Raw genomic sequence first — 24,999 nt, 5'->3', positions numbered from 1 at the left:
CTCTGCTAAGGTTTGTGAAGGAGAGGCAAAACAGTGTAGCTTTTCTTCTCTACATCAAGGGAACAGAAAGCAATGGCAAGTCCTACATGGCTACTGTGCCTTCTTCCCACACTTTATAGATCTGTTCTTAGATTTATAGGACTGCCTTAGATTTAAGGTGTTTCTGGTTATATTCTCTTATTAGGACATCTTTCAAGGTCAAGATAACATAATTTATAAGATTACAAATTAGGTTGAAATACTTTTATTTGTGTTTGAAAGCAGAGACTGCATATTTAAAGCAAGCAAGCTTCAATTTAAGTATGTAGAGGGAAATTGGAATGGTAGGTCTTGAGAAACCCCATTCATTTTATATGCCTTCTATTTGAGACCAAGACAGCTGTATTCCTGTTATATAGAGGATTTAAAATCCCATGACCATTTAAATTTGCCAAATGAGTCTTCCACTTCACTTTGCGACTGGGGTAAGAACACACATGAGGCAGTTTATGGAAGCCTGCAGATTGTGCATTTGTCTCTGTTCATGTATGTCCCTGTATTACATCTTTATAATTTTAACCTTTTGCTCTACAATGCTTTGGGTACAGAAAACTCAGTACCTGATACTGGAATTTGAGTGTACCTTTCCTAATGACAAATAGGCATGTGTAGGACAGTGTAAATTACATGAATTAATGCAGTAGTTCTCATGAATTAATGCAGTAGTTGTTCTCAATGTAGTTGTTGAGTTGATTTCTTTGCGGAAGCCTCCTGACCAAATAGCATTTGATGCATGGAAAACTTTTTTGTGTATTTGAAAAGCAGTGATAAAGCAGCCTGGCTGTCGAAATGTCAGAGTTTCATTTTGACATTTAGGGAAGAGTTTCTATTTTCTGATTTGTTCTAGTGTGGATTTTTTTTGATATTGAGCTTCTTAGAGAAGATACAAAAAGTCATTAATTGAGCTGTAAAGCTTTATTTCTGTATTACAAATGCAGTTGAAGGTTTATGGAATTTATAGCAGTGTCCTTTAAAGAGTGCTGTTGATGGATATGTTGCTTCTAAAACACTATCCCATATGGATCTTAGCCTTTGAACATTTTCTTGGAAACTGGACGTGTAGGTGGAGGGGGAGAGAAGAAGGAGTGGGAGATTGCAGTCTGAAAATGTGCAGAAATGTTTGGTTTTTGTTTCTGTGTAATACAAGAAACTTTGGTCTGCTGAATTCCTTAGTAATAAAGAAGCAAAGACAAGTTAATTTGAAATTATAAAAGTAATAATAAATAAGAAAACTACATGAATGTCTGTTTTGAATATTCCAGTTGACAAGAAGTTGTGTTTAGCTCTGTACTGAGCGGATGAATTACTTAATTTACATTGCATTGTGGTGTTTTTTTTCTGAAGAATTTTTCTGAAAAGTTAATTTCTTCTTTCTTAATGCATTTTTTAGTTTATTTCAAAACAGACGCTGTACACTTTGCACTCTTATTAAATGTATGCATTAATATGCAATATAATTCATTGCTGCAATATTCAGAGATGAATAACTTATTTGTTAAACAAGAAAGGATCATTGTTTTTAACTGCATCTGTATGAAGGCAGATGGAATTTCAATTTTGTTATAATACACAAGAAAAATAATTTTAGGTATCTTAAATAAAAAATGGCTAAAATGTTGAAGAAATATTACTTGTAAATTAAAAATTAATTTTGAGAAATTTGCTTGTTTCTGTTGTATCTAACAGAAAACAATGTATTAGTAAATTGAATAAAAATTTCTTGTTGCCTTGCCTTGGAAGATTTTTAAAATAAGGAGAGCTGTTCTGTAAAATTTGATTTAATGTTTAAGGGAACTAAAACATATCTCAATTTCAGCTGAAATTTATTTCTTAACTTTTTGTAGAACTCTGAAAATAGCAGCAATTATGTTTTGGTGGCTTGTTTTTGTTTTTTTGGTTTTTTATTTTTGTGGGGTTTTTTTTGTTTGTTTGGTTTTTTTTTGTTTTGGTTTTTTTTTTTTTCCTTTGGGTATTTATACTGGGAGTTCTCCTAGTTCATTTGATTGACTTCCTCAAATTTATCATCCTCCAACTTGTTTATCTTGAATCTTTCAGCTCTTTAATGGAAGTCGTTGTTTTAAAATATTATAATGTTAAATTTTTCACCCCTCTGGAGTGCTTTGTTTCAGTTTGAATTGTAATGGGGTTATTTTTAAAGAACAAAACACATTGCTATAAAAAATGGTCAAAATGAAAATGTTTCCATTAAATTGTACTGTGCTCATGTTCTTTGTGTGGCTTCTACGATTTTATGGAGTTCTTTGGGGGTGTTTTATAACTGTAAAGCAAGTGGTACTGTTAAAACATTTTGCTCTAGAGGGAGGGTGGCTAAATTAAAATGCATTAAAATTCGTCTGAAATATTTTATAAGTAGTTGCTTTCTTGTTTTGTGGGGGTTTTGTTGTGTTTGCTTTTTTTGTTGTTTTTGTTTTGTTTCTTGGGGTTTTTTTTTTAATTCAGAGGGTAATGGTCAGTAATATCTTTAAAATTGAGTTACTGGTTAATTCATATTTCCCATGAAAGATCTTTTTTAATTTTTTTTTTCTACATAAATAAATTTTCAAATATTCATGTGAAGTTTAAAGCCCATGCTTTGACAGCCTGTGTGAGAGTTGTGGGTGTACGTGTGTCCTTTTCAGCTCTAGTATCAGTTTCTGTGCTTTGGTTAGGTGATACAGCATATTTTATTTTTTTAATTGATAAAAAAGCTTGTTGTGTTTGTAAATAGACTGTAAAAGAGAGTACCTGTTGGTATTTGATGCACTATTAATTCAAGCTATCTCTTTGACTCTTTTCTTGCTCAAGTTACTTTTTTGCCAACTTACAGCTTTGTAGTAATATATAATAACTGATCAAAAACTAATTTCAAACATAAAGGATAGAATACATTATAGAAAAATTAGTTCTGAGTTGTTATGATAAAAAATCTATTAAGATATGTAAATACAGCAATAGATGAAAATGCACAAATAGTTGTCTCTCTAATTGCCATGGGGAGAACTAACAGCTTTACTCAGCAGCACCTATTTTTATATTTCAAGCTGCATATTTAGATTTAAAACTGACTTCTCCAACATTAATATGGGATATCTGAAGAGCACCATTTAATAGAACTCTAGTCCCTTAAAGAGGAAGTAATTTTCAAAACTCAGTTGTATTGAGACACTTTTGTTGGTTTTGCAGTGTATTCTATAGTTTGAAGGTCACTTTTTGGAGGAGAGTATCCTTCCTTAATTTTTCTTGATATTTGAATAAGAAGCTATTGGAAGATTCTTAAGGAGTTTTATCTATTGTATTTTATATATTGTTAGTATTTGGGCTTTTTCACTGAGTTCTGAATTGAGGAATTCTGTTTTGGAAATTTGGTATCTCACAATTTCTCAAAGCAATAGTGTTCTTGTATTGCAAAGTTTCTGAAAGGGTTTTTTGGGTTTTTTTGTCCTGTGATTTTGATTCAATATGCAGGTGAGCTGCAAAAAGTGTCTTTGCTCATCATTTGTATATTAAAATTATGTGTTAAAATCAGAGACAGTTTCTCAGATCAATTTCTCAGAAATTGTCATTTGGTACTGAATAATGGTTTTTGTATACAGAAGAGAGAAAAATAGAAAAGACAGTAATATCAAATCAAAAGACAGTAAGAGCAAATAAACTTTAGAAAAAGTCAGGTATCAAATCAACTTAAAATTCCTTGAAAAAAGAAATGCAAGTGTATTTAGTGTAAAGTTAAGCTTCATACGGGATTTTACAAATTTAGTGAGCAGTCTTGGGAAGGGGGTGCTAGAGAATTTGACTGCAAATACCTTTAATGTTTGATTCATGTTATTCTTAAGCAGAAGTTATTAACTGTGAGTATGGATAAGCCTGTTCTTTCATCTCTGGGGATGATCAAATGCAGTTAAAATACAAAATGTGGTCACTCATCAGTTTCAGACAAGGATAACAGCTTACAGGAACATGGAAAGACTTGTCAAATAAGTCTTTGTAAAATTAGGAAGATGTCTGTTTTGTAAATAGGCTTTTCCTAGTAAAGGTAGTATGGGATATTAAACCATAATTAGCAAATGAATACAAACCTATACTAGTGGCAAGAATCCCTTTCTGTGCAAGTGTTATGTGTCTGATAAGGTATGCTTTAAGATCATGTTTTAAATATAGTTAAACTTGTTTGTCCTGTGAACCAATTTTCCTGGAGGTTGTAGCTCTGCAGCCTTGTTTCAGTGCCATCACTGAAGGCAGAAGAGAGAGAAATCCTTTTCTTTTTAGCAGGAGCACCTGGGCAATTGGAGCATCTGTGCTGACAGGCAGCCAAGCTTTGGCCCAGGAGTGTGGCCTGCGTGGCAGGAGACACACACAGGGATGGGGGAACTGGCACTGTCCCAGCATCAGGCCAGAGGAGATATTGACCACAGGGAAATTCCACCACTTCGAGCTTTGGGGCTTGGGGAACTCAAGACATTTCCTAGGGAAGTCTAAGGAGGATGAGGTGGGAAGGCTGGAAATGCTGTGGGGAGAGGGAATTGGAGGTGCAAGCTTGAGGACCTTATAGGTACAATGGAAAGACTGTCTCAGGGACAAGCTGGTAATGAAGGGGTGCTTGCACAATGGAAACTTAAGTGACAGGAAGCAAATTCATAGGAAACTGGTCTTCAGCCTGCTGCTTAAAAAACAAGCTATTCTTTAGAGCCACAGCTGAGCTAGGAAAGGAAGGCAGCATGTAGTGATGTGACAGGCACATTTCTGAGTTTCCCTAGGACTAACCTTGGGGCCAGAGGATTTCTTTCAGTGCAGAGAGAAGGAAGAGAGAAGCAGTGGGTCCCTTCTCTGGAAATATTGCTAACCAGTTGATTCTTTATTTTTGTCTCAGTAATATAGCCTAAGAATTATACCAGCTCACATTACTTGGCAATGTACCTATATGAGTGAAAATGAAGTAATTTACTGTGGGTTATTGTAGATTGTGAATAGTATTGCTTCCTACCAACTGCAGTAGCAAAACAGGCTCTCTGCTGCTTGGCAATGCTTCTTTTCCTTCCACAATTTTCCTCTCACTTTTAAAAGCTAATCTGTTGCTTTAGATTACTCCTTACAACAACTATTTGTGTTACAAAGGATTATGGCTTCCACAGGTTACAGATGAACTGTAACTAGTGAGTCAGAATAGGAAAAGCACAGTTGTAGTAGAAAGGTAGGTAGATCAGTAGATAGGTTTTCATTACAACAAAGACAATAAAACTTACCAGAACTATGACTGCAATTGCAAGTATATTCAACTTTTCTACATGTGACTCCCAAAGTGCTTGAATGTTTTGTTTTCCATGAAATCCTTTGTATGTGTTTCGTTCCATTAAGACATAAGAACTGGGATCCGAACAGTAGTAAGTGAACATTTCTGTTAGTAGAATGGTAGTGTTTACTCTTCCAGAGATGACTCATATAGATTGTATTTTTCTTTTTTTTAATGGAGTTGTGGTTTTTGTTATAGATGCAGATACAAAGTTATAATTGACCTAACTTTATTCTTGCTTAGCTGTGACGAGCCATCCCACTAAACTGTATTTTTAGACTTTCCTAAGGAAATGAAGCACACACTAGTCATGCTGTCGCAGTCAGCTGTCATAGTCCGTCCATCTGTCCATCCTTGATAACTCAGCCAATTTTAGGCAAACTTGACAGACTGGCAGAGATAAACTAACTAGTTTTCTTCAAGTCTGTGCCTGGGAGAGTCATTGCTGTTGTCCCTCACTGGAGGAGAAGCCAGAACAACCCCAGCTCTTTGCTCAGTCCAGGCAGGGCTGAGAGGCAGTGGGGCACCAGGCACTGTGCTTGGCTGGCCAGCCCAACAAAGGTAGGGAAGAGGGCAGTGCCAGGGGAGAAGGAGTATGCTTTGAAGGTATTTTGGAGATGGCAGTGGGGACCTGGAGATATGAGAAGGACCTGGGGATGTGAAAGCAGTCATACAGTAGGGGGACTTACTGTAAATTCTGCAGGAGATGGGGGAGGAAGAGGAGGAATAGCTTAGCAGGAGGTATAAAGAGAAAAACAGGAACAGATTTCCTTCATTCTGCTCATGGAACAACTTGTTTCCTCTTCAGTCATGGACACAGTTATGAATGTTGCAACTTGACATTAAAAATTATTCTTAGATAATGTGCATGCCCTTCGCTGTGCCTGACTGCAGATGGGTCTCTGCATAGTTTGTTCCTTTGGTCAAACCAACTGGAAAGCCTTTGGTGCATGTTGCTACTATTGCAAAATGTTAATCATTACTATACTGTCAGCCTTAAAAAGTTTGTTCACATGAAATGTTAAGCTTAAACTGAAGAACTCCAGTTGTCTTTATTGATAAAAATTAGGAACTTTACTATGGTTTTTTTTTTTTTATTATTTTCCCAATTTTGTAATGATTGATGTTTAATGGGCATGATAGGAAGCAACATTTGAAATGTCAGATGCACTATTGGAAGGTCTGTGAAAAAAGAGGGAATTTATGCAACTCTAAATGGAAGAAAGTGCTTGAATTATCACTTTTTTCTAAATGTTTAGATACCTTTATCAGATTTCAGAGGGCTTTTTGAGAAATTTTGGGGGTTTACCTTTTTGTCAACAATTTTTTCTCTAGATACTTAAGTTTATGGCATTTTATTGTCACACTGCATCCTCATTTCTCACAGTTATCTTTGTGCTCTGAGTTTCAACTAGCTAGGCCAGGTACTTCACCATCTACTGCTTTTTTTCATTAGTTCTTTTGCTGCAATTCCAATAAGTGGACTGCGTATCTTCATTAGTGAGCCGATAAAAGCCTAAGTTTTTCATCTAGAAGGTTTCATCTCAGTGGAGGGTTTTATGTAGAGTGAATCTATTGAAATACAGTTGCTTATTTTCCATGAATTTATAAAAGTAATTTCCCCCTTTTCTTAAGAGAATTACCTTTAAGTTATGTTTGTTTATATCACTGTAATTTAATGCTCATTAGCTCTGAAACATCCTTGTCTTTTTGGTTAAAAATGATCTCTAAACTGATGAAAATTTCCAGTCTTGGCAGAGATCAGAGCCTGACCAGCTTCTGATTAGTACTCGCTTGTACACTGTTTTCCTGTGATTGTCTCCCCTAGTACAATAAGCTGCCTCCCTCATTTTGCCTGAAAATGTAGCCACTGGCTCTTGGCTGAAGTTTTGTAGTTAGAATGACAATAGGATGTAGCAGGCTCCAGCAGGAAACAAGGCCCTGCTGGGGAAGGTCAGGAAACACTTTAGGATCATCAGAATTTTCTGCCATCTTCTGAGACCATAAGACCACATATTAATTAATGTATTTTTAACCCTTCTAGACAGCAATCCCTGCATGGTTATGTGTGCACTGTTAGTCTGTGCTGTACAGATAACTGTGAAATAAGCATGAAGTTTTGTGGTGAACAGACAGCTTTGCTGAAGATGCTTATTGTATATGCAAGTACATATATATCTTAAATATATTAAAACACACTTTTTGGCAGTGCAGTGGCTGGATTGAATAGGCCTGAGTAGTTAAAAATGAAATAGCATGCATCTCCTTATTCCAGAATATTTGAAGAAACAAAAGCAAAGTACCTTTATTTATTCTCCTTCCATTAAGTATTCTATAATCAGCATGTGTGCTCTTGTATCTCAGCTAAATCTCTCACCTGCCATCCAGGCTCTATGCATATGGAGAAAAGTGCTCCTATTTCTGTGATGGTTTTGCCTTCTGTCCCTTGCATGACATTTTGGGTGTTGCTTGGTTGTGCTATACTGCGACATATTTTGGTTTTCAGAAATTTTATAAGTGAATTTCACAAGAGAGGGCTATTTGTTCCCTTTATTTATTATTTTGTTTATATATAAGCTTAAGCAGGGGTTGCTGCAAAAGTCTGAAAATTACACCAAGTGTGTTGTGCAGTTTTTCTGTATTTAAACAGACATTAGTATGTTTTCTCTAATTAAAAAAAAAGTGATGTGTTCAATGTTGTTGTTGTTTCTTCTGTACATTGTATTTAACACTATAATTAAAGCCATGACAGGGCACCAGAATTTACAGATTATAGGGAAACAAATGCAAATGGTCTTCCTCACCATCAGGTTTCTGCTGTTACAGTATGTGATGAAATGTAGGTGAAAGAGGTGTGGGTTTTGGAAGGGGGGTTGCAGTTGGAAGGAATTGAAGCAGCGCCTACCTGGGTACTGCCGGAGCAAAGAGAGCAATACAGTCTGCAGAGAAACTTTAGCTTTTATTTCTGTGCTCCTTAATTTTTGTAGGTCTTCTTTCACTTTTTGTTTGAGCCAAATTGAAGTCATCTCCAAAACTAAAAGGCATGATAATTTGACTGGAATGTAAAGATACATAACAGCAAGCCCAGGAACGTTTCAGTGATTAGCTGTTCTCCCAGCAAAGAAATCACTGTGTTTAAGTGTGTCTAAACTCTGCTACTTCTGAGAAGAGAAGTCATTATAACACAAATTGTGCTTTACCTAATGGTGTATCAGCTGGATGTTAACGAGAATCTCCTAAAGGTGTTGCTATTTCCTGACTATGTAGTGTTACAGAAGAGATCTCCATTTAGCAGTGTTGTTGAAGTGAGGGTACAGCATGTCACCACATCCAGCTTTTGCAGTCTGGCGACAAGCCAGTGACCACTTTACATTTCTGTCTTTAACAGGCTTGGGGAAAACCAAGAGAAAGACGAGTGCGAGAGACGCCTCCCCCACTCCCAGCACAGACGCAGAATACCCTTCCAACGGCAGCAGCGCCGACCGGATTTACGATCTTAACATTCCTGCCTACGTGAAATTTGCCTATGTTGCCGAGAGGGAGGATGAGCTGTCCCTCGTTAAAGGGTCCCGAGTGATTGTCATGGAGAAGTGCAGCGACGGCTGGTGGAGAGGTAGCTACAATGGACAGATCGGCTGGTTCCCTTCGAACTATGTGGTAGAGGAGGTTGAGGAGGCAACTGCAGATTCACCCAGCTTTCTCAGCCTAAGGAAAGGCGCTTCCATGAGTAACGGCCAGGGCACCAAAGTACTCCACATTGTTCAGACACTGTACCCATTCAGCTCAGTCACAGATGAAGAGCTCAATTTTGAAAAAGGGGAAACGATGGAAGTCATTGAAAAGCCAGAAAATGACCCAGAATGGTGGAAATGTAAAAATTCCAGAGGTCAAATCGGTCTTGTTCCTAAAAACTATGTAGTAATCATTAGTGATGGTCCTTCCATGAACACTTCCCATCCACCTCAGATAAGCTACACGGGACCATCTTCTACCGGACGATTTGCTGGAAGAGAGTGGTATTACGGGAACGTTACCCGGCACCAAGCGGAATGTGCCCTGAATGAAAGGGGAGTGGAAGGAGATTTCCTTGTTAGAGACAGTGAATCTTCGGTAAGTGGTGCTCAGCCCGCAGGTTTGTAACTCCCCGTGCATGGGTTAGCAAGCACGGCACTTAACAGATTCCCTGCCTTTTCACCCTTAAAGAACCGAGCAGGGCTTCAGCATTACCAACCAATACCCTCCCTGCTTGTGAGAATTGGTCTGTCAGTGAAATGCAGTGACATTTACACTGAAATTTAACAGCTGTGGTCTCTATTATCCAGGGGTTTTTTAAATTTGTGGACAATCAAGTAAATATTTCAGGCTTCCATTTGGCTTTTCATGTGTTTCTCATGCAATCTTCAAATTTAAAGCACTGCAAGATAAAATAATTCTAGGTGATTGAAAATTGGGTCATTGATTTGATCTTAAAGCTATTTTCAAATAGAATCTTTGCATTGGTCAGTTTTGTTCTGGTTTTAATTTAATAATTACACAGTTTCTTTATTAGTTAAAATTCCATTTTAATGTATTTTTGATCTACTTAGATAATTTAGTTTGTAACAAGGTAAAGTTATTATTGTATCTGGTTGTTATATACAAAGAGAAGGTTAGGTTGGCAGCTCATATGCCTTATAAATTGAGCCTTGATGACATCAGAGGGATCTGAGTAATGCTGATTATGGTTCATGTAATTCTGAAAGTTCAGATTTAAAATTCAGCTGAAAGGACTTTCATGTATGCTGGGGCTAGAGAATTCACAGTTAAAGCACTAAAATTTAATTATCCTTTGACCGTGATTTTGAAAAGGTAATAGATTTTAATCTTACATTATACATAACATTGAGAAAATTGACAAAGTACAATTTTGTAACAGTCCCAGATAGTTTTATCTGAAGACAGTATTGTCTGATTAAATTTCAGACACCTCTCCTTGATGAATTTGCTCTGCAAAAAACATGATAGCTATCAAACTATCCTTTCTTTGATGCTCTGTGTCATTGAATTCCTATTTCTGCTTAATTGTAATCACTATAACAAAGGCAAATGCAAATAAACCACAGGAGAACAGGAAAAAAAGTTAGAGATTAAATAAAAATAAACTAGAGGAAGCTAAGAAGAAAAGTAGGAATTTAGAAATCATGACTGATTTACAGAGGCTGAGAGGAATCAAGTTTGTTTAGTCAACAGAAGAAAAGACTGATGTGGGACACGCAGTCTTGTAAAATGTAGAAAGCCACTGAAGGATTATGGTAATCATTAAATTACAGTAATTCCTTTTTTTCCCAACATTCTTTTTCTATCAACATTCTGTCAGATAGGGGCATACTGGATGTGGTGGATTCTTGGCATGTCAATCCAGGAGGTAGAAGCTCACTTTCAGACCTAGAGGCTGCATTGTGATTTATCCTGAGACTGTAGCTATCAATTTCCTTTCATCTCTTGGCAAAGTGCCAGAAGGAGAGTTTGAAAATTAATACATTACTTAAAATAAAAAAAATGCATACCCATTTCTCAGGACATGACATGTCACAGTGACCACTATGCTACAGCTTGGTTTTTTAGCTCTTAAGAGTCTACCTCTATCTCTGGAGGTTCAACTAACTTGAAAGAACACAGTAACCTTTTAATTTAATGTGACATCATAACTTTTTGCCTGCATTGCTGCTGGAGAAATCATTGCTTTGGAGTACAAAAAGATTCATTCAGAATGTGGTCTTCAAACTATTTCTAACATCTAACACTTAGTGGGATAACAGAAAATTTATTCAGTTCATATCACAGCAAGTTTTTTGCACACCTGCAGGAAAAAAAAAAAAAACACTGAATTGAGGAACTTAGCTTTTCCCCTTCTTTTTGTATTCTTTGTCTGGTCTTGCAAACCCTGTATTTGAGAATTTTTTTAGCAATGAGAAAACTGTAGTTATGCACATAAATGCCTCTGTGTATTAGTAAACTGCATATGAGTTTTAGTTTTTATTAGGTTTAAAGGAATAATTTACTGCATCTCAAACTTTCGTCTGCCCTAATCTTTATGTATCATTCCATCATATAGTGTGTTTATGTATGTGAATTATGAAACACTGGGGATTGCTAGTTTTTTCCCTGGAGTGCCACAAGTGATATAAGAAGTGAATGGGCATACTTGCTAGCATTGAGAAAAGGATCATAAAAATCTATTTCAAACTTATTATATATGGAATAAAGAAAGAGTTTGGCAATGACTCATGAATTTCTGACAGTTGCTGTATTTCACACACGTGGCTACAGAGGTTGTTCATGCTGTGGCTAAAGTCACCAGGAGTGTCTTCACAATCTGAGCAGATGGTCTTGATTAGAGAGAACAGACTGAGCAGAGCCAAGTTGTCAGCTCTCTGATTTGCTCCTCTGACCACCAGACCAGCATTTCCCACTACACTGTGTTGTTAACTCACCTTTAACGCTAGGGATGCAGGGGTTATTCCTTTCTAGAAAGGTCCATAGATAAAACTGTGAGTCATGCTCCTAATTCTGTGCCTGATTTTTGACCTGTTTTAGAGTTTTCTCTAGCCTTCCATCACCATAGTTACAAAAATTGGTCTGCATAAAAGTTTTCCTTATATTTCAATTTTGCTCTTGTTACTGAGCTATGAAAAGCTTTCCTTGGATAGATGGTTTGTAGTATTCTGTATTCACTTGATGAGACTGTCATGTTTTTGCATTTCAAGTGTTAGTAGTTGCAAGATGTTACAATATTTCTCTAGGTTTAACTTTTACCAGATGTTTATCTCACAGCTAGATTCCTTTATCCAAAAATATTCTCCTCAGTAGCACTTAGATCTAGAGGATGATACCATAGAGGAGAATAACCTGACATGAACTCTGTAAGGTAGCTAGGAGGCTGATTATCTTCATTAATTACGAAATACTATTATTAGAACCATAAACTTGTTTGAACCATTTAAGCCCATAGTTTATGTAACAGGCACAGTTCCCTACTGATAACATTTTTGCCAACTGTGTTATACCTAGATAATGTCACCTTAGTTTTGGAGATCTACAAGAACTGGGCACATACCTAGTTAAAAATTCTGTTAACTAATTGTTCTTTCTGTTGCAGGCTGCTAGGTTAATGAAACCTGCAGTTTGTCTCAAGTAACAAAACAATGGGGGAAAAAAAAGCAGATTTAACCTATGCAGTCTCTGTAGAGCCACTTTTTGGATTGCAGGCTCTTCGACAGTCAGATTTTTACTCTCTTTGTGTAGTTCCTAACCCAAGACAAACAGATCTTGGCTGATACTAGTGGTCTTGGTTGGGTGGGTGATTGTCATGCTTTGAAGAACTCAGATTTCACTGAGTACAGAACCAAATTTGGGGGAGAGAGGGTTGTTTTGTTCAGATTCACACCAGGAAAAAAGTGTGCTAACTAGTACTGCAGCTAACAGGAAGCAGTAGAGTATCACCTCCAGCTTCTGAGCAGACCTTTTTCTGCAGACACCCTTAAACTTCAAAAGGAGCTTCTGTCAGAACTTGTGGGCCCCTTGCAGTCCTCTGCAGGTGGGTGTGAAACTGGTGATCAGGCAGACACCAGTGCTTTGTAGTCCTATGAGGCCTACATGAAGCAGAGAAGGTGTTATTTTTCTCAGACTATGAGTGAGCTATGCAAATTTTTGGATGATTTCAGGAGCAGTTATTCATTAGGAAGTAATGGCTACCTTCTGCTGGTAGTGTCACAGCATTCAAACTGCAGTAACCCATCCTAAAGAGAGTTGCAGAGTATAGTTTTAAGATGATGATTTTAGGCGTATTAAAATGATACTGAGGATTGTAGGTATGACTGGATTTGTCTGGTTTTGAGATCATATTTAGCTTCTCCATTCTTCGTCTAGCAATAATGACAATAGAAGGAGGAAGCAGAGGTTCAGAGTTTGTATGGTTGTTGGGGTGCTAATTCTATAGCATTCAGTGTCCCATATTTTCCTGGAGTTTTAATGCTTCAGCTGTTAGATAGAAGCAATGAAATGTGGCAACTGTTTAAAAAGTGAACATTGGTCATGTTCTGTGACATGCATTAATTGGTAAGTACAGCAGACATGAGGAGAAAGTTTTTCTTTGAAAACAGGCATCAGGAAATATCCTACTGGCTTATTTTAAATGGAAGAGCAGAAATCTTACTAGAGCTGTAGTTGAAGATCAATAAATCAATTCATATTTGTGACCTGTGTAATTTTGGAGCATGACCATTACATAGGGAGAAGAATGGTATTTGCTTATATCCAAATGAAACATAAGGGGTAGAAAAAGGAATTAACTCTCCCAGATAGTTCTTTCCAGCCTGACCTTAGATCTTGGAGATATGACTTTGAGTTTTTTGGCTGGGTGATTGAATAAGAGAAGAAGTGAGGGAAAACTTAGGATGGAAGTGGAAGGAGTTGAAGAGCCCCAGGACAGGCTCACTGATGGGAGCTCAAAGGGTCTGGAATAGTTTGAAGAATGAGTGTGTGAGAATATCTTTCTTGGAGAAGGGACATTGGCAAACCTAATTGGATTGAAAGGGAAAATTTGAAATAAGTTTCAGGATCAGTAAAAGATTTTCAGAGGGAACTGTTTTTCACAACCTTGCCATTTATAAATGATAAAATTATAATTTCATTCTCAAATTGAGGATGTGCAGAGGGAACTCTGTTTTTCCTGTTTCACTTTTTTTTCCTTATATTGATTTATCACTTGTTTTCGTAGGAGTTTTCAATTTTTTTTTTTTTTAAGATCATTCAATTCCTCACCAAAGAAAAAAAAGAAAGAACTTCCTACCTTTTGTTTTCCACATGCCGTAGGCACCAGCTAGCTCATGGTCATCTCTAGATATAAGCAGATGTTAAAGGAATTGAAAACAATTCAAAGTACTGCTACACCTGGACTGTAGGTGCATTCAAGCTAATCTTTAATTTTCTGGTTTAGGAATTGATTTAACTTCAGGTTAGGTTTTTCAGGTTTAGGTCTTTCCAGTTATGGTGGTGCAGAAATATTCAGTTTCCCTGCCACAAAGCTATGCTCTGTAACTCTGTTGCAGAATCAGCAACTGTTCTATAGATGTAAGGCCTTAAAGCTTAATTCTGATGTGCCTTTATTTGGTGTATGTGAGTCTTTTATTCCTGGAAAAGTTAGTGTGTAAACATCCAAATGTAGCAATTAATTTGAGAGGGAGAAGAGAGAAAAATTGGCCAGCAGTTAGAACAAAATAGCTTAAACAGTAAATAAAATAAACAGACTTGGAGCAAATCCAAGGAGGACAGTAGGGAACCAATTCAAACTGCATCGAACCAGCATACTTTGAAATGAAAGCATTAAGAGCAATAGTTTATTTAGATTTTTTTTAAATAGTATTTTTAATGAATTTGTGTTTGTTAGGGCAAGAAGGAACCAAAATAAAAACAAAAACAAGTCCAATTGCTTTTGCTGTTCATTCTTGAGTCCTATAGAATTTACTACTCTGAGACCAATAAAGGGTTTCAGGATTTTTGCAACAGCTGTTTGAGCTCTTCCATCTCTTTGCACTGGATGATGACTCTCAAAAGAGTTAGATCAGCCTTTCCGCTTTTTACATTTTTTAAAATTAAATCAGATAATGAAAAGAATAAACTTTGTAACATACTCTGCAGAAAATATGATAACGTCTTCTACTTATGTATCAATCTAACTAGCAGGCTCCAGGGCTGTGAAGAATAGACAATAGTTCATGAGAAATGTTCATTCACTAAGGTTATAATTAAACTGGCAGAAAGAGTATGTAATGTATTGTGTGGATCAGCTCACAAAGATAGAAGTCAGGCCAATGCCTGGGTCATAGGACAGTAGGTCAGAGGTCCAGCATGTCTCTGCATGTCATTAGCACATCCTTTATGGCCTAGAAATAATGTTTCTTAACAGATACAAGGAGCTTTGGAAACCCATAATTTTGACAGGCTTAAAACAACTGTGCTTTGTAAGAAAATATTAAAACTTTTTTGAGAGCAAAATGAATATTTCACTTATTTTTAAACTTTTGCCATAGCATTGTTTCCTGTTCCTAAAACAAGCAAACAAAAATGTTCTGTTCAGATTATGAACCTCCCATTTGTAAGTTCTTCTGTTTCAATTGAGAGCCTTTTGGTTACTGGTTTTTGTTTGATGTAGGTATCACTCATGGAAGCAGCAGCACTTAGCAAGATTTGATATTGGTTTTGGAATCCTAACTGGCTAATTTGTACTCGCTGCCTCAGTCTCTCCTTGGTGAGACCCTACAGACCTGTCTGTGTTCAGGGCACAGCAATCAGCACACTGCCCATGCCCTAAATTTCTCCTCCATGAGGCCAGGGTCCCAAAGCTTCTGAAGACGTTTGTGCAGGCCTGTGCTTTGTTACTGTTTAATGGCTGCTGCTTGGAACTGTAGAGATTTCACTGGAACCAGGTCCCAGGCCTGTGTGACTATGGCTGCTGGAGGGTTTGTCCACACTGCATTCACGGCTTTAACCACAGCAAAGTGTTTGCACAGCCAGGTTAGCTTTAACCCAGTGGGGTAGGTGCTGAAAATAAGCCAGTCTTGGTGTGAGTTCTGTGCAGCCTTCTTTATGATGCTGCTGAGGCAGGGGTTTGATGTCAGAGATAGCTGGCTTAAAATAGCAGTTTTCATACTTGGAGTTAGGGATGGACGACAGGGCACAAAATGTATCTTGGGTGGAGCACTGCAAATCCCAAAGATACACTGTTATGCACATTTCTTTCCATCACTTTCTCCCACCCTTCCCAGTCCCCTCTTGGCACTCAGAGAGTGTTCTGTGTATTTTGAGCCAGTGGCTGCTCAATGCCAGAGGAAGCCTTCCTGATGGAGCCTGTGCTGACCCGGTCAAGGCCCGGTGATTATAGATGGAACAAATAATTATCCTATGGTGTTACATAAAATAATTCTTAAAGAAGTGATGCCTGTTGATCTGGAATGTAGTGGCTTGAGGTAGAAAAGGGTTAGGCCAAGGGTGTGGGGAGGTTGCTGCTGCCTTTAGCAGTACAACAGGAGAAGAGCTGCTGCCCAAAGCCGAGCCTCGAGTCTGAGGAGTTGAACCAGAGCCAGATCAACAGGCATGGCGGGAGCTTTGTTTGCTGTGGGCAGGGTGCATTGAGTCAGAGGGAAGACAGAGAAAGCATTAGTGCTAAAACAGGTGAGGAGGAGATGCAAGAGATGAGATTTTGGGATAAGCAGGACATGAGAGATGTGTGGGCAGAGACCTGTTTTATTGCAGGAACAAAGACAGCATATCTGAGAAAATGTCCTCCAGCTTATTTGGGTATGTGCTCCGTGTGTGTTTGACCCCTCACAAATGCAGCGTAGAGGATTCAGGATGTGGTTTCATGAACTGGAGTCTGGTGTCAGCGGTAACATGTGAGGGCTCCTGACCCCTCCACTTGGTTCTCTGCTGTGCCATGGCTGTGCTCAGGATTGTTCCTAAGGCAGTGCTGTGAACCAGGTGGGTTTTGTTTAACCTGGGCAAGCACAGGTTTGCAGTGCTGGTCCAGCCAAAGCAGCGGCGTGGTGGGGAGAGACCAAAGGACACAGTAAGGTTGTGTCAGAAGCCTGGCACGTGCCTTCAGTGATTTGTGCTTGAAGCCATGCCTTCAGTAGGTTGAGACACTGCAGCAGTACCTCCAGAGTAGCACCAGGCATTACTTAACTCCATTAAGTGCTTGTTACAAACTCCAGTGTGTTATTTTTATTACTTTTCTTGTTGGCTGGTGGCACCTACTTCATACACCTCTCACAGGGCAAACCCATGCTACTATCTGTCATATCCCACTCCTACATGGAAGGGAGCACCCAAGATTCATCAAAGAATGACAAAAACTAAAAGGGTTCTAAAGAAGCTCATGAAGTTTTATAAGCAAACTACACAGTAGGCATAGAAATTCGTGTTTTGCCCCTACTCTCTAATAGGAAGAGGGAAGAAAGTGAAAGGGAGATGAGATTGCAAAGGAAAGGAGATCTGCAGTCCTGGATCCAGGATCAATCCAGCCAACAGGGTATCCAGGGCCTAGGCAGCACATCACCAAGGCTTTGTGGGGCTACCTGGTTATAGGTAAGTTTTCCCCTCCCTGAGGTTAGGTTTCTTGCTCTTCATGTAAATGAATCAGCATAGGGACTCTTCTGGACCTTTATGGAAACTGGGGGAAGCTTTAAGGGTCTTTTGGTAGTCTTGATCCCCCTCTACTGGACTCGCCTGTTCCTTAACCCCATTCCTATGCCTGCATTGTTTTGTGTTGTGCGGTCTCCATGGACCAGAACAGGAAAATTGGCCCCAGAGGGGTGCTGCCCTACCTCTGCACATCCCCCCCCCCCCCTTTCCAGCCACATCCTTTTCTAACTTGCCTGCTTGAATGGTCGTTGGTATTTGAGGCATAGATAGCAGCACATTAAATCCTTATTGCCTAGGCTTCTACACCATCTCTGTGGCCAGCCAGCAGCAGTAGGTGGCTGGAGACAGAGTTCAGCTGGAAGCAAGGGACACTGTGTCCTTTCTACCCTCCTATGGTTACATGTGATGAAGGAAGTGGAATGGTCTCATTCTGGCTGTTTGGATGACAGCACTCTCCTTGTTAAAGCAACTGATTGCCAGGATGAAGAGATTTATCACTAGAAATTGTTATGTCCTGAGTAACTTAATTAGTGCATAAATTCTGTCTTTTGTGGGCTGTGGTGTGATGGTGAGATTTGTACGGTGTTTTTCTTCTTCTATAGCTTTATCTTTTTTTACAAAGAAATTGTACTCAATGGGAGAAATTATTCCCCATACATGTGGTAATGAAGATAAAAGGTGCATGTGTTTTTGTCTTTTGCAATGCAAAGCAGGAATGGCCCTCTAGTGGTCACGGTTTAAAAAAAGCGAAATGGGGAATTTTCTTCATCTGCCCATGCAATATTGCAGTAATTGTTTTCTCCAGGCCACTCTAGTGAGGAAGACATGCATGATAAAAATTCTTCCCTTCTCCTTGACATTCTAGTGCTTCTAGACTGAGTAACTAAGATAATATTTGCAGTTTAGTCATGTAATTGGCAACTTCAGACTGTGCATCTGGGGAGCTTTCACTTAACTGACTTAACTGTTCACGTTAATAACAATGGTAATTATTTATTGAATAATAGGCTATTGGGTTTCTTAAGTAGCTAAAGCACCGAGCTGTGGCTAATGTAAATTACTGTCAACTATATGACACAGTTTGTTCCTGAAACTGCAAAATTATGCTGTCGTTTTGTTCTCTTCTATATAATTTTTTCTTTCTTTCTCAATTCTTCTCAACAGCCCAGTGACTTCTCAGTATCTCTAAAGGCATCGGGGAAGAACAAACATTTCAAGGTGCAGCTCGTGGACAATGTCTATTGTATTGGGCAGCGACGATTTAATACTATGGATGAGTTGGTGGAACACTACAAAAAGGCTCCCATCTTCACCAGTGAACACGGGGAAAAGCTATATCTTGTGAAAGCACTTCAGTGACGTTGAAGATGGACTTGGCCACCTGGGCCTCTTATAACTTACAAGCCTTAGGTCCTAAATTCACTTTTATAGAGCAGAGCAATATCTGAAGCAGGCTTAAGGAATAGGCTCTTTCTAAAGTGTTTGCTCTGTCAGTTGCTGTTTGTCCTTTTTTTTGTTTGCCTCTCTTTGTGTTCCAGTTTTGTTAACCTCTGACCACCTCTCTTCAGGTTGAGAGTTTCCCTTGGGTGGCCATGGCAAGCACTCACCTTCCCAGCAGAGTTCAAAACGCCCCTCTCCTGTGTACGTTTACATAGTTAGCTCAGATCAAGGAGGGGCGTTTTCAATTCAAACCAGTGTTAATCTGTTCAGACTGCTCATGCAGGCAGAACTCTCCATTCAGAGACATCGGGCACAGTTTGAATGCACTGAAGCTGCAGCTGCTTAAGTGAGAGAGAGTAGACATAACAGTTGTGGCTGTGAGTTCTGTAGCTATATTGCTTACCGAGTAGGATAATACAAAACTTCCTAGTTCCTAGAAGCACTCTTTACACTGTACTCTGCTGTTACATTGCCTCTCTGACTCTTCGTAAAGAGTACACTAATTAAAAGCATTTTGTAATAGTACTTCTTAAACTACTATGGTAAGATTGTAGTAAAAGAAAACTAGTGTATTTTGGTCTGTAATTGCAACAAAGAGAAATTTTATTTGAAAGTTGATTACTAGAGAAAGAATAATTGAATTGTAAAGGCTGAATGTTTTGGTAATCTACAACCAAATGTGCCATCCACATAATGCTTTTTCCTCTTGCCCTTCTGCTTGTTTGAATTAAACGATTATGTATTTAATTCTCAAGGTAATATGTATCTGTAGCTGATTGTTGACACTAATACAGAAGATTAATAAAAACTGATCTTGGGACAGGGTGGGGCGTGCTACCAACACTATATATATATTTGCTTTACAGAAAGAAATCTTCGGGTTTTACAGAGGATGGTGTGGTTGGTAGGAAGAGACACAGAGAATGTTTATGAAGAAAATGCATTTTTCTCTTTTCTTTACATTTAAACTCCTTTATGGTTTAAATATACAGTCTTTAGATGGCACATTCCTGAGATTGAAGAATGGATCATGAGATCTCAAAATCTTGCATACTCAGTTTTTTGGATATTGTAATAAAAAAGGTATTACGTCATGATGGAGTACTGGATTTATCCTTGGGTGGTAGTCCTGGTGTTATTTTAGCAAGATGAAATAGAGTGAATAATGAATTTGTTTGTCTTGGAATTTGTGTGGCCTAAAAAGAAATCATCTGTGACTGCAGAGGACAGTTTTGATATGAGGCAGTGTCTAATGAGCTCTGTGTTTCTTGTTTCTGTGATAATTAAGTCCATTCGTAGCTTTAATGAAATCTGCAAGATTTCCTGGTACCTCTTTGCTATTAAAACACATTTCTTACCTATTCTGTGTTTCAGCCAGTAGTAGTGCAACTACCTCTGTGTATAACTCTAGAGCAGGTTAAGCAGATACCAGCACTGTCTGAACTTGCTTTGGGGTAAATCATGCCACTGCCAGGAGACTGCACTGGCACCTTTGCCGGTGAACTGCAGTCTTGCTCAGATCCAAGAGGCAGGTACAATTTCTGAAGTTCTATGCATGTACTATTTTCCCACCACTCTTGAAATCTTATTTCTGTAAGGTTTTCTGAATTGACAGCTTGTATTGGAACTAAAAAATGTGTTTTTCTGTATGTGCATTAACTAAAAATTGGGCAGTGACAATTATGCTTGGTAAAGCTTAATGAAAGAAAACAGTGATACAGAGCAATCCAAAATTATCATGCATTATCCTGAAGAGCACCTACCCACAACTGTCTTCTAAGAAGATAGAAGTTTTCCTTAGGAAGTTGGTGAGAAGTACCAGTTGTTTGCAGCTTACCTACAGAAGGACTCCACAGTGGGCTTCTTAAACCTCATGAGTGAATTCTGCAGAGAATGTAGGGATTTGCCTTCTAATATCTAGTTTTTTCTTTAGGTGAATCGAAGCATGTACCAGCTATGGCAATAATATTAAGAAAGTCAGCTATGTGTTGTATGAGCATTTTCAGGTTTGAGTGAATTGCTTTTCAGTCTTGTCTCTTGGTAGTATTTGCAAAAATTATATATGGAAATCGTTTACCTTTTCAGTAAACAGATTAATTGCTGTTTCATGCCCCGTGTTCATTTTTTCATGAAATATTCCCTATGTTTCCTGTTTCAGGAGCCTTCATATGCCTCTTGCAATCTTTTTTCACTTTTTTCTAGAGTCCATTTTTACAAGCTTTCTTAGTTCCTAACTCCTTTCTAATCTTAGTAGCTTAGAACTAAATCAAATAGATATCTGAATGAAGGTTTTACTATATACTTTATATTTTAATGGATTTATCACATTTTCTTTGCTTGTTTTTGTTACCTCATCCTCTGTAAACAGCTTCTGTGTCTTGAGGTGTAAATTGTAAAGTGCTTTGTTTTGGAAGGAGTTAGTTAGTTTATGACCTTTAAATTACTAGCTCGAGTAATTTATTTTCTTTTTTTCAGGTAAGTCTTACCTTGGTTTTTCCCATGCTGTATTTTATCAGCATGCTTTCTGTTCAACAGGCTCATTAATAGCTCTTCAGTTGTTCCCATCATTATTGAGATATGTTCATATGAATTTTGCCACCTTTTCCTGCCCTTTTGATCTCATTTGTTGGACTTGGCATAAGCATTAATAACCTTCAGTACTATATGCTTCATAAAGAGGCAATAGATGTGAATTTATTATTATTTTCCTATTTTATACTCGCCTTTCAATTATTTGACAAAATCTCACCTTTATGTTTTGACTACTTAGAGCCTCTTTGTCAAAGCTTGTGGTGGGGGTGGGATTTTTTTTTTAAATATGAGCAGAGTCATGGTGACCTGAATTTCTTTTCTTACAGTATTCATTAAAGGCTCAAATAATTTATGATGTAGTAGAAGTTGTGATTTTTCTTTATGGTGCTTAGTCTGGCTTTTGCTGTCCTACCTGATTCATTCAGGTGCATAAGTTGTACTTTTAAGTACTATTCCTGCTGTTTTCTTGCCTTGCTGGTGTCTTTGGAGGAATGTGAATGACTTGTGAATCCGTAACAGTTGCTGTACTTTCCACACATTGGCAGAAATTTTAGATCCATGTTTATAATTTTAGCTCTGGGAGCTTGATGACAAGCTCCCACTTATGTTATCTTGACTGTTTGTGGTATCACATATTAGGTGGGGAAAAATTAGTTAAGGATTAATATAAGAGAGCACTGAGAACATGCCAGGTAAACTCACATGGACCTACTGTGTTATAAAAGCAAAGGATTTGCTTACTCTTTGGTTTTGAGGAGAGACGAGGCAATAAAGACATGCAGTTGATTATTTAATGTTATTGACTGCATGAACAAACTCTGAAGTCCCACACTTGAATGGTTCTGCTTAGTGTTCTCCATCCAGATCTTCATGTCTCATGAATATATATTAAATCCTAAAAGTTCACAGCTGTTCCTCCAAACCTTTATTACAGCTTTTCTGTGCTGTAAAGTTTGGTGTCTGGTTTAATGGTTACACTATGGGGAAATAGAGATCTTCCACACTTAGAACAATAACTTCTGTTATAATACAAAGTTGAAGTACTTTCAAAATGCCACCATACAATTTCACCTATAAAAATGAGTCAGATTTTTGCCTAAATTATAAATAAAAAACTAGAAAATGGATTGCAGGTCCTTTGAACTAGGTCTGACAATTTACTTGGCTACAAAATAACTAAGAGTTTTCATTTCTTCTTGGTCTTAAGATAGTTTAATTCAGCGCTTCAGAGGTAAATGAAACTTGGGCAATCTCTAAAATTTGAATATGACAGGTTTTCTTTTCTTACTCCAGTGGGATGGGATGACTCATTTTTAAATGGAAACTTGTTAACATATAATAAGCTGTAAAAATTGTATTGCTGAAGTAACACTGTTCTCTTAAAATGCTCTAGGAACTGTGAACTTTCCTATTAATTTCTTTTCAGTACATTCAAAATTCAGTGCCTTTTTTATGGAAAGGAAAAGTGCAAGCCAGCAAGAGTACAGCATGCACAGTCCTGAAGAGCATTACCTGTACCACATGAATGAAAGGATGCAAGTAAATGCTGCCATTCATTCCCTATTTTGACGAACAAGTAAATCAGTTGTGCAGTACTCTTCTAGAAAGTATACTGCAATTGCAACCCAAATGTGCAGCACGTTTAGTATGTGATAACAAGGCCTAATGTATTTTCTTGTGCCAGTGTCTTGCAAAAGCAATAGCTTGCTGTCTTTTTCTGTTTTTTTAGGTGGGCTTTCATGTTGTTCGATGTAGTTATAATTTGTTGGAGAAATCAACACAATGTTTTTTGACCTAAATTGACTTAATGTGAAAAATAATTTATATATGCTATACTTAAAACTGTCGTATTTTCTGGTCTTTTGTGTGCTGCTGGAACCCTATGCTGTTCTTTATTTTAAAATGTAGGTTTTTTTCCCTGGCATATTCTTAGTGTGTCTTTTCTTGTTAGAAAATAGAATGTTTCCCCTGTTGTTACTTGAACTATCTACCCAGGCTGATATAGAAGCTGACTAATAGAAGTGGCATGTAGCCATTGACACATTAGACAAGTATTTCCTTTCATTTTCTTTCCCATGTGGTAGTATTAAATGGTTTAAGAGTAGGAGGTTAAACAAAAAGAAAGAAGAAAGAAGACTCTAACTTGACAGATTATCTTCAGCAGTGGGAGTCCACAGTTTTGAGGAAAAAGCAACAGGTAAGAAATGTTCTTTTCTATTTTCTTAAATGGATTTTGTTTGAAATTTAACTTGACATCATATGGCATGAGTGCATGAAATAATATGAAGATTAACAAATTAATGCTGATTTAGTCCATTTTATTGAAGGAATGGATGGATAAAGTTGTTGATCTCAATGTCTTACTATAGAAAATAGTAATCTTAAAAATGGGAGAACTGGGATTTTGGGGACTGCTTTGTTGGTGGTGGAGCTTTTTGTTTTGATTTTTGAGGGAAGACTTCAAAAGAGGTGCCTTACTCCAGTTTTCAAGCCAGATTTTGCTTCTAAGCTTCTTCCCAAAAAAAAATCTCTTGAGCGTGGGCCAGGCCACAGGGAATGTGTTAAGTGGTATTATTCTCCCACCTGTAATTGAAACTGTTGGTGAATAATGGGCTACTTTTTTTTTTTTTTTTTAATTTTGATCTCCATTAGATTAGATCATACATCTATATGGTAATTAATTAGTGGGTTCTGTGGGTTACTGACTTAGTTTTTCACCTGGGTTCAACTCTCTCAAGTTGAAATAAGCTTGATGAGGTTTTTTTTTTAAATTCCTTTTTATGTCACAGAACCAGTAGTGCATTCAGTGCAATTATAATTGGTAATGCAAAGTAGCCCTTCAGTTGTGGGCAGCTGGTATGTGTGGAATACTAAGTCCAGAGATGATGGTGATGATAATACAGCCATAAAGAATTGCAGGTAAAGGCACCAGCAGACAGTTAGAGAGAACAGGCTTTGACATCATTAACCAAGTGTCTTGATGGTTTCTCTTTGTAGAATTAGGATGTTTATTTTCATTTGAATATACATAGCTAATTTGTAGAAGTTAAACTTAACCCTTTTTTAGTGTACAGTTTGTTTATACATAAGTAAATTTGCAGGAATTAGCACTGCAGGAGAGGATGTGAATATTGAGGCCCCAGAACTAACCTTCTGGTGTTTATGACAGCTTTCCCAATGAAAATGCTTGCAGATTTATGTCCCAGTGAAAAGTGGGGTGTTACTTCATGTTCTTTGATTTTGCACTGGCATTGGCCTGTATTTGTGCTGCCACAACCTTTCTCCACCGAAGACAGGGCAACTCTGATTATGTGAGAAGAGATTTCCATAGGGTCGGGGCTCTTGTGCAACTGGCTTGGGCTAAGCACAGAGTGCAGTAAGAGAAGCACAAGGTGTTGAAGAACCAACCAGGAATGGGTGGGTACCACAGAGAACTCATTAAACCTAGTTATGTTTGTCCTTTGCCCTTACTAATTCAGCAGCAAATGCTGACATTATCAGTGTTCGATGTTTTGTGTTAA

The 24,999-nt window shown here is 37.8% G+C and overlaps 2 protein-coding genes across 7 annotated transcripts in view; both read left to right on the top strand.

Moving 5' to 3' along the window:
* NCK2 (NCK adaptor protein 2) overlaps positions 1-20,040 on the top strand; it is an 84,257-nt gene extending 64,217 nt beyond the window's left edge. For all 6 annotated transcript variants that reach the window (XM_053969783.1, XM_053969779.1, XM_053969782.1 and 3 more), the window contains 2 exons: positions 8,715-9,436; positions 18,671-20,040. In XM_053969783.1, coding sequence (XP_053825758.1) covers positions 8,715-9,436; positions 18,671-18,865 — 917 coding nt within the window. In that variant the 3' untranslated portion in view covers positions 18,866-20,040. The remainder of the gene's footprint in view (positions 1-8,714; positions 9,437-18,670) is intronic.
* Positions 9,356-24,999, top strand: part of ECRG4 (ECRG4 augurin precursor) — an 80,606-nt gene continuing 64,962 nt past the window's right edge. Inside the window, exon 1 of the mRNA XM_053969787.1 lies at positions 9,356-9,436. Coding sequence (XP_053825762.1) covers positions 9,387-9,436 — 50 coding nt within the window. The 5' untranslated portion in view covers positions 9,356-9,386. The remainder of the gene's footprint in view (positions 9,437-24,999) is intronic.

This window comes from Vidua macroura, chromosome 2, assembly GCF_024509145.1.
Source record: "Vidua macroura isolate BioBank_ID:100142 chromosome 2, ASM2450914v1, whole genome shotgun sequence".
NCBI classification, from domain to species: Eukaryota; Metazoa; Chordata; class Aves; order Passeriformes; family Viduidae; genus Vidua; species Vidua macroura.
This window is presented reverse-complemented; position numbering and strand designations above follow the sequence as displayed.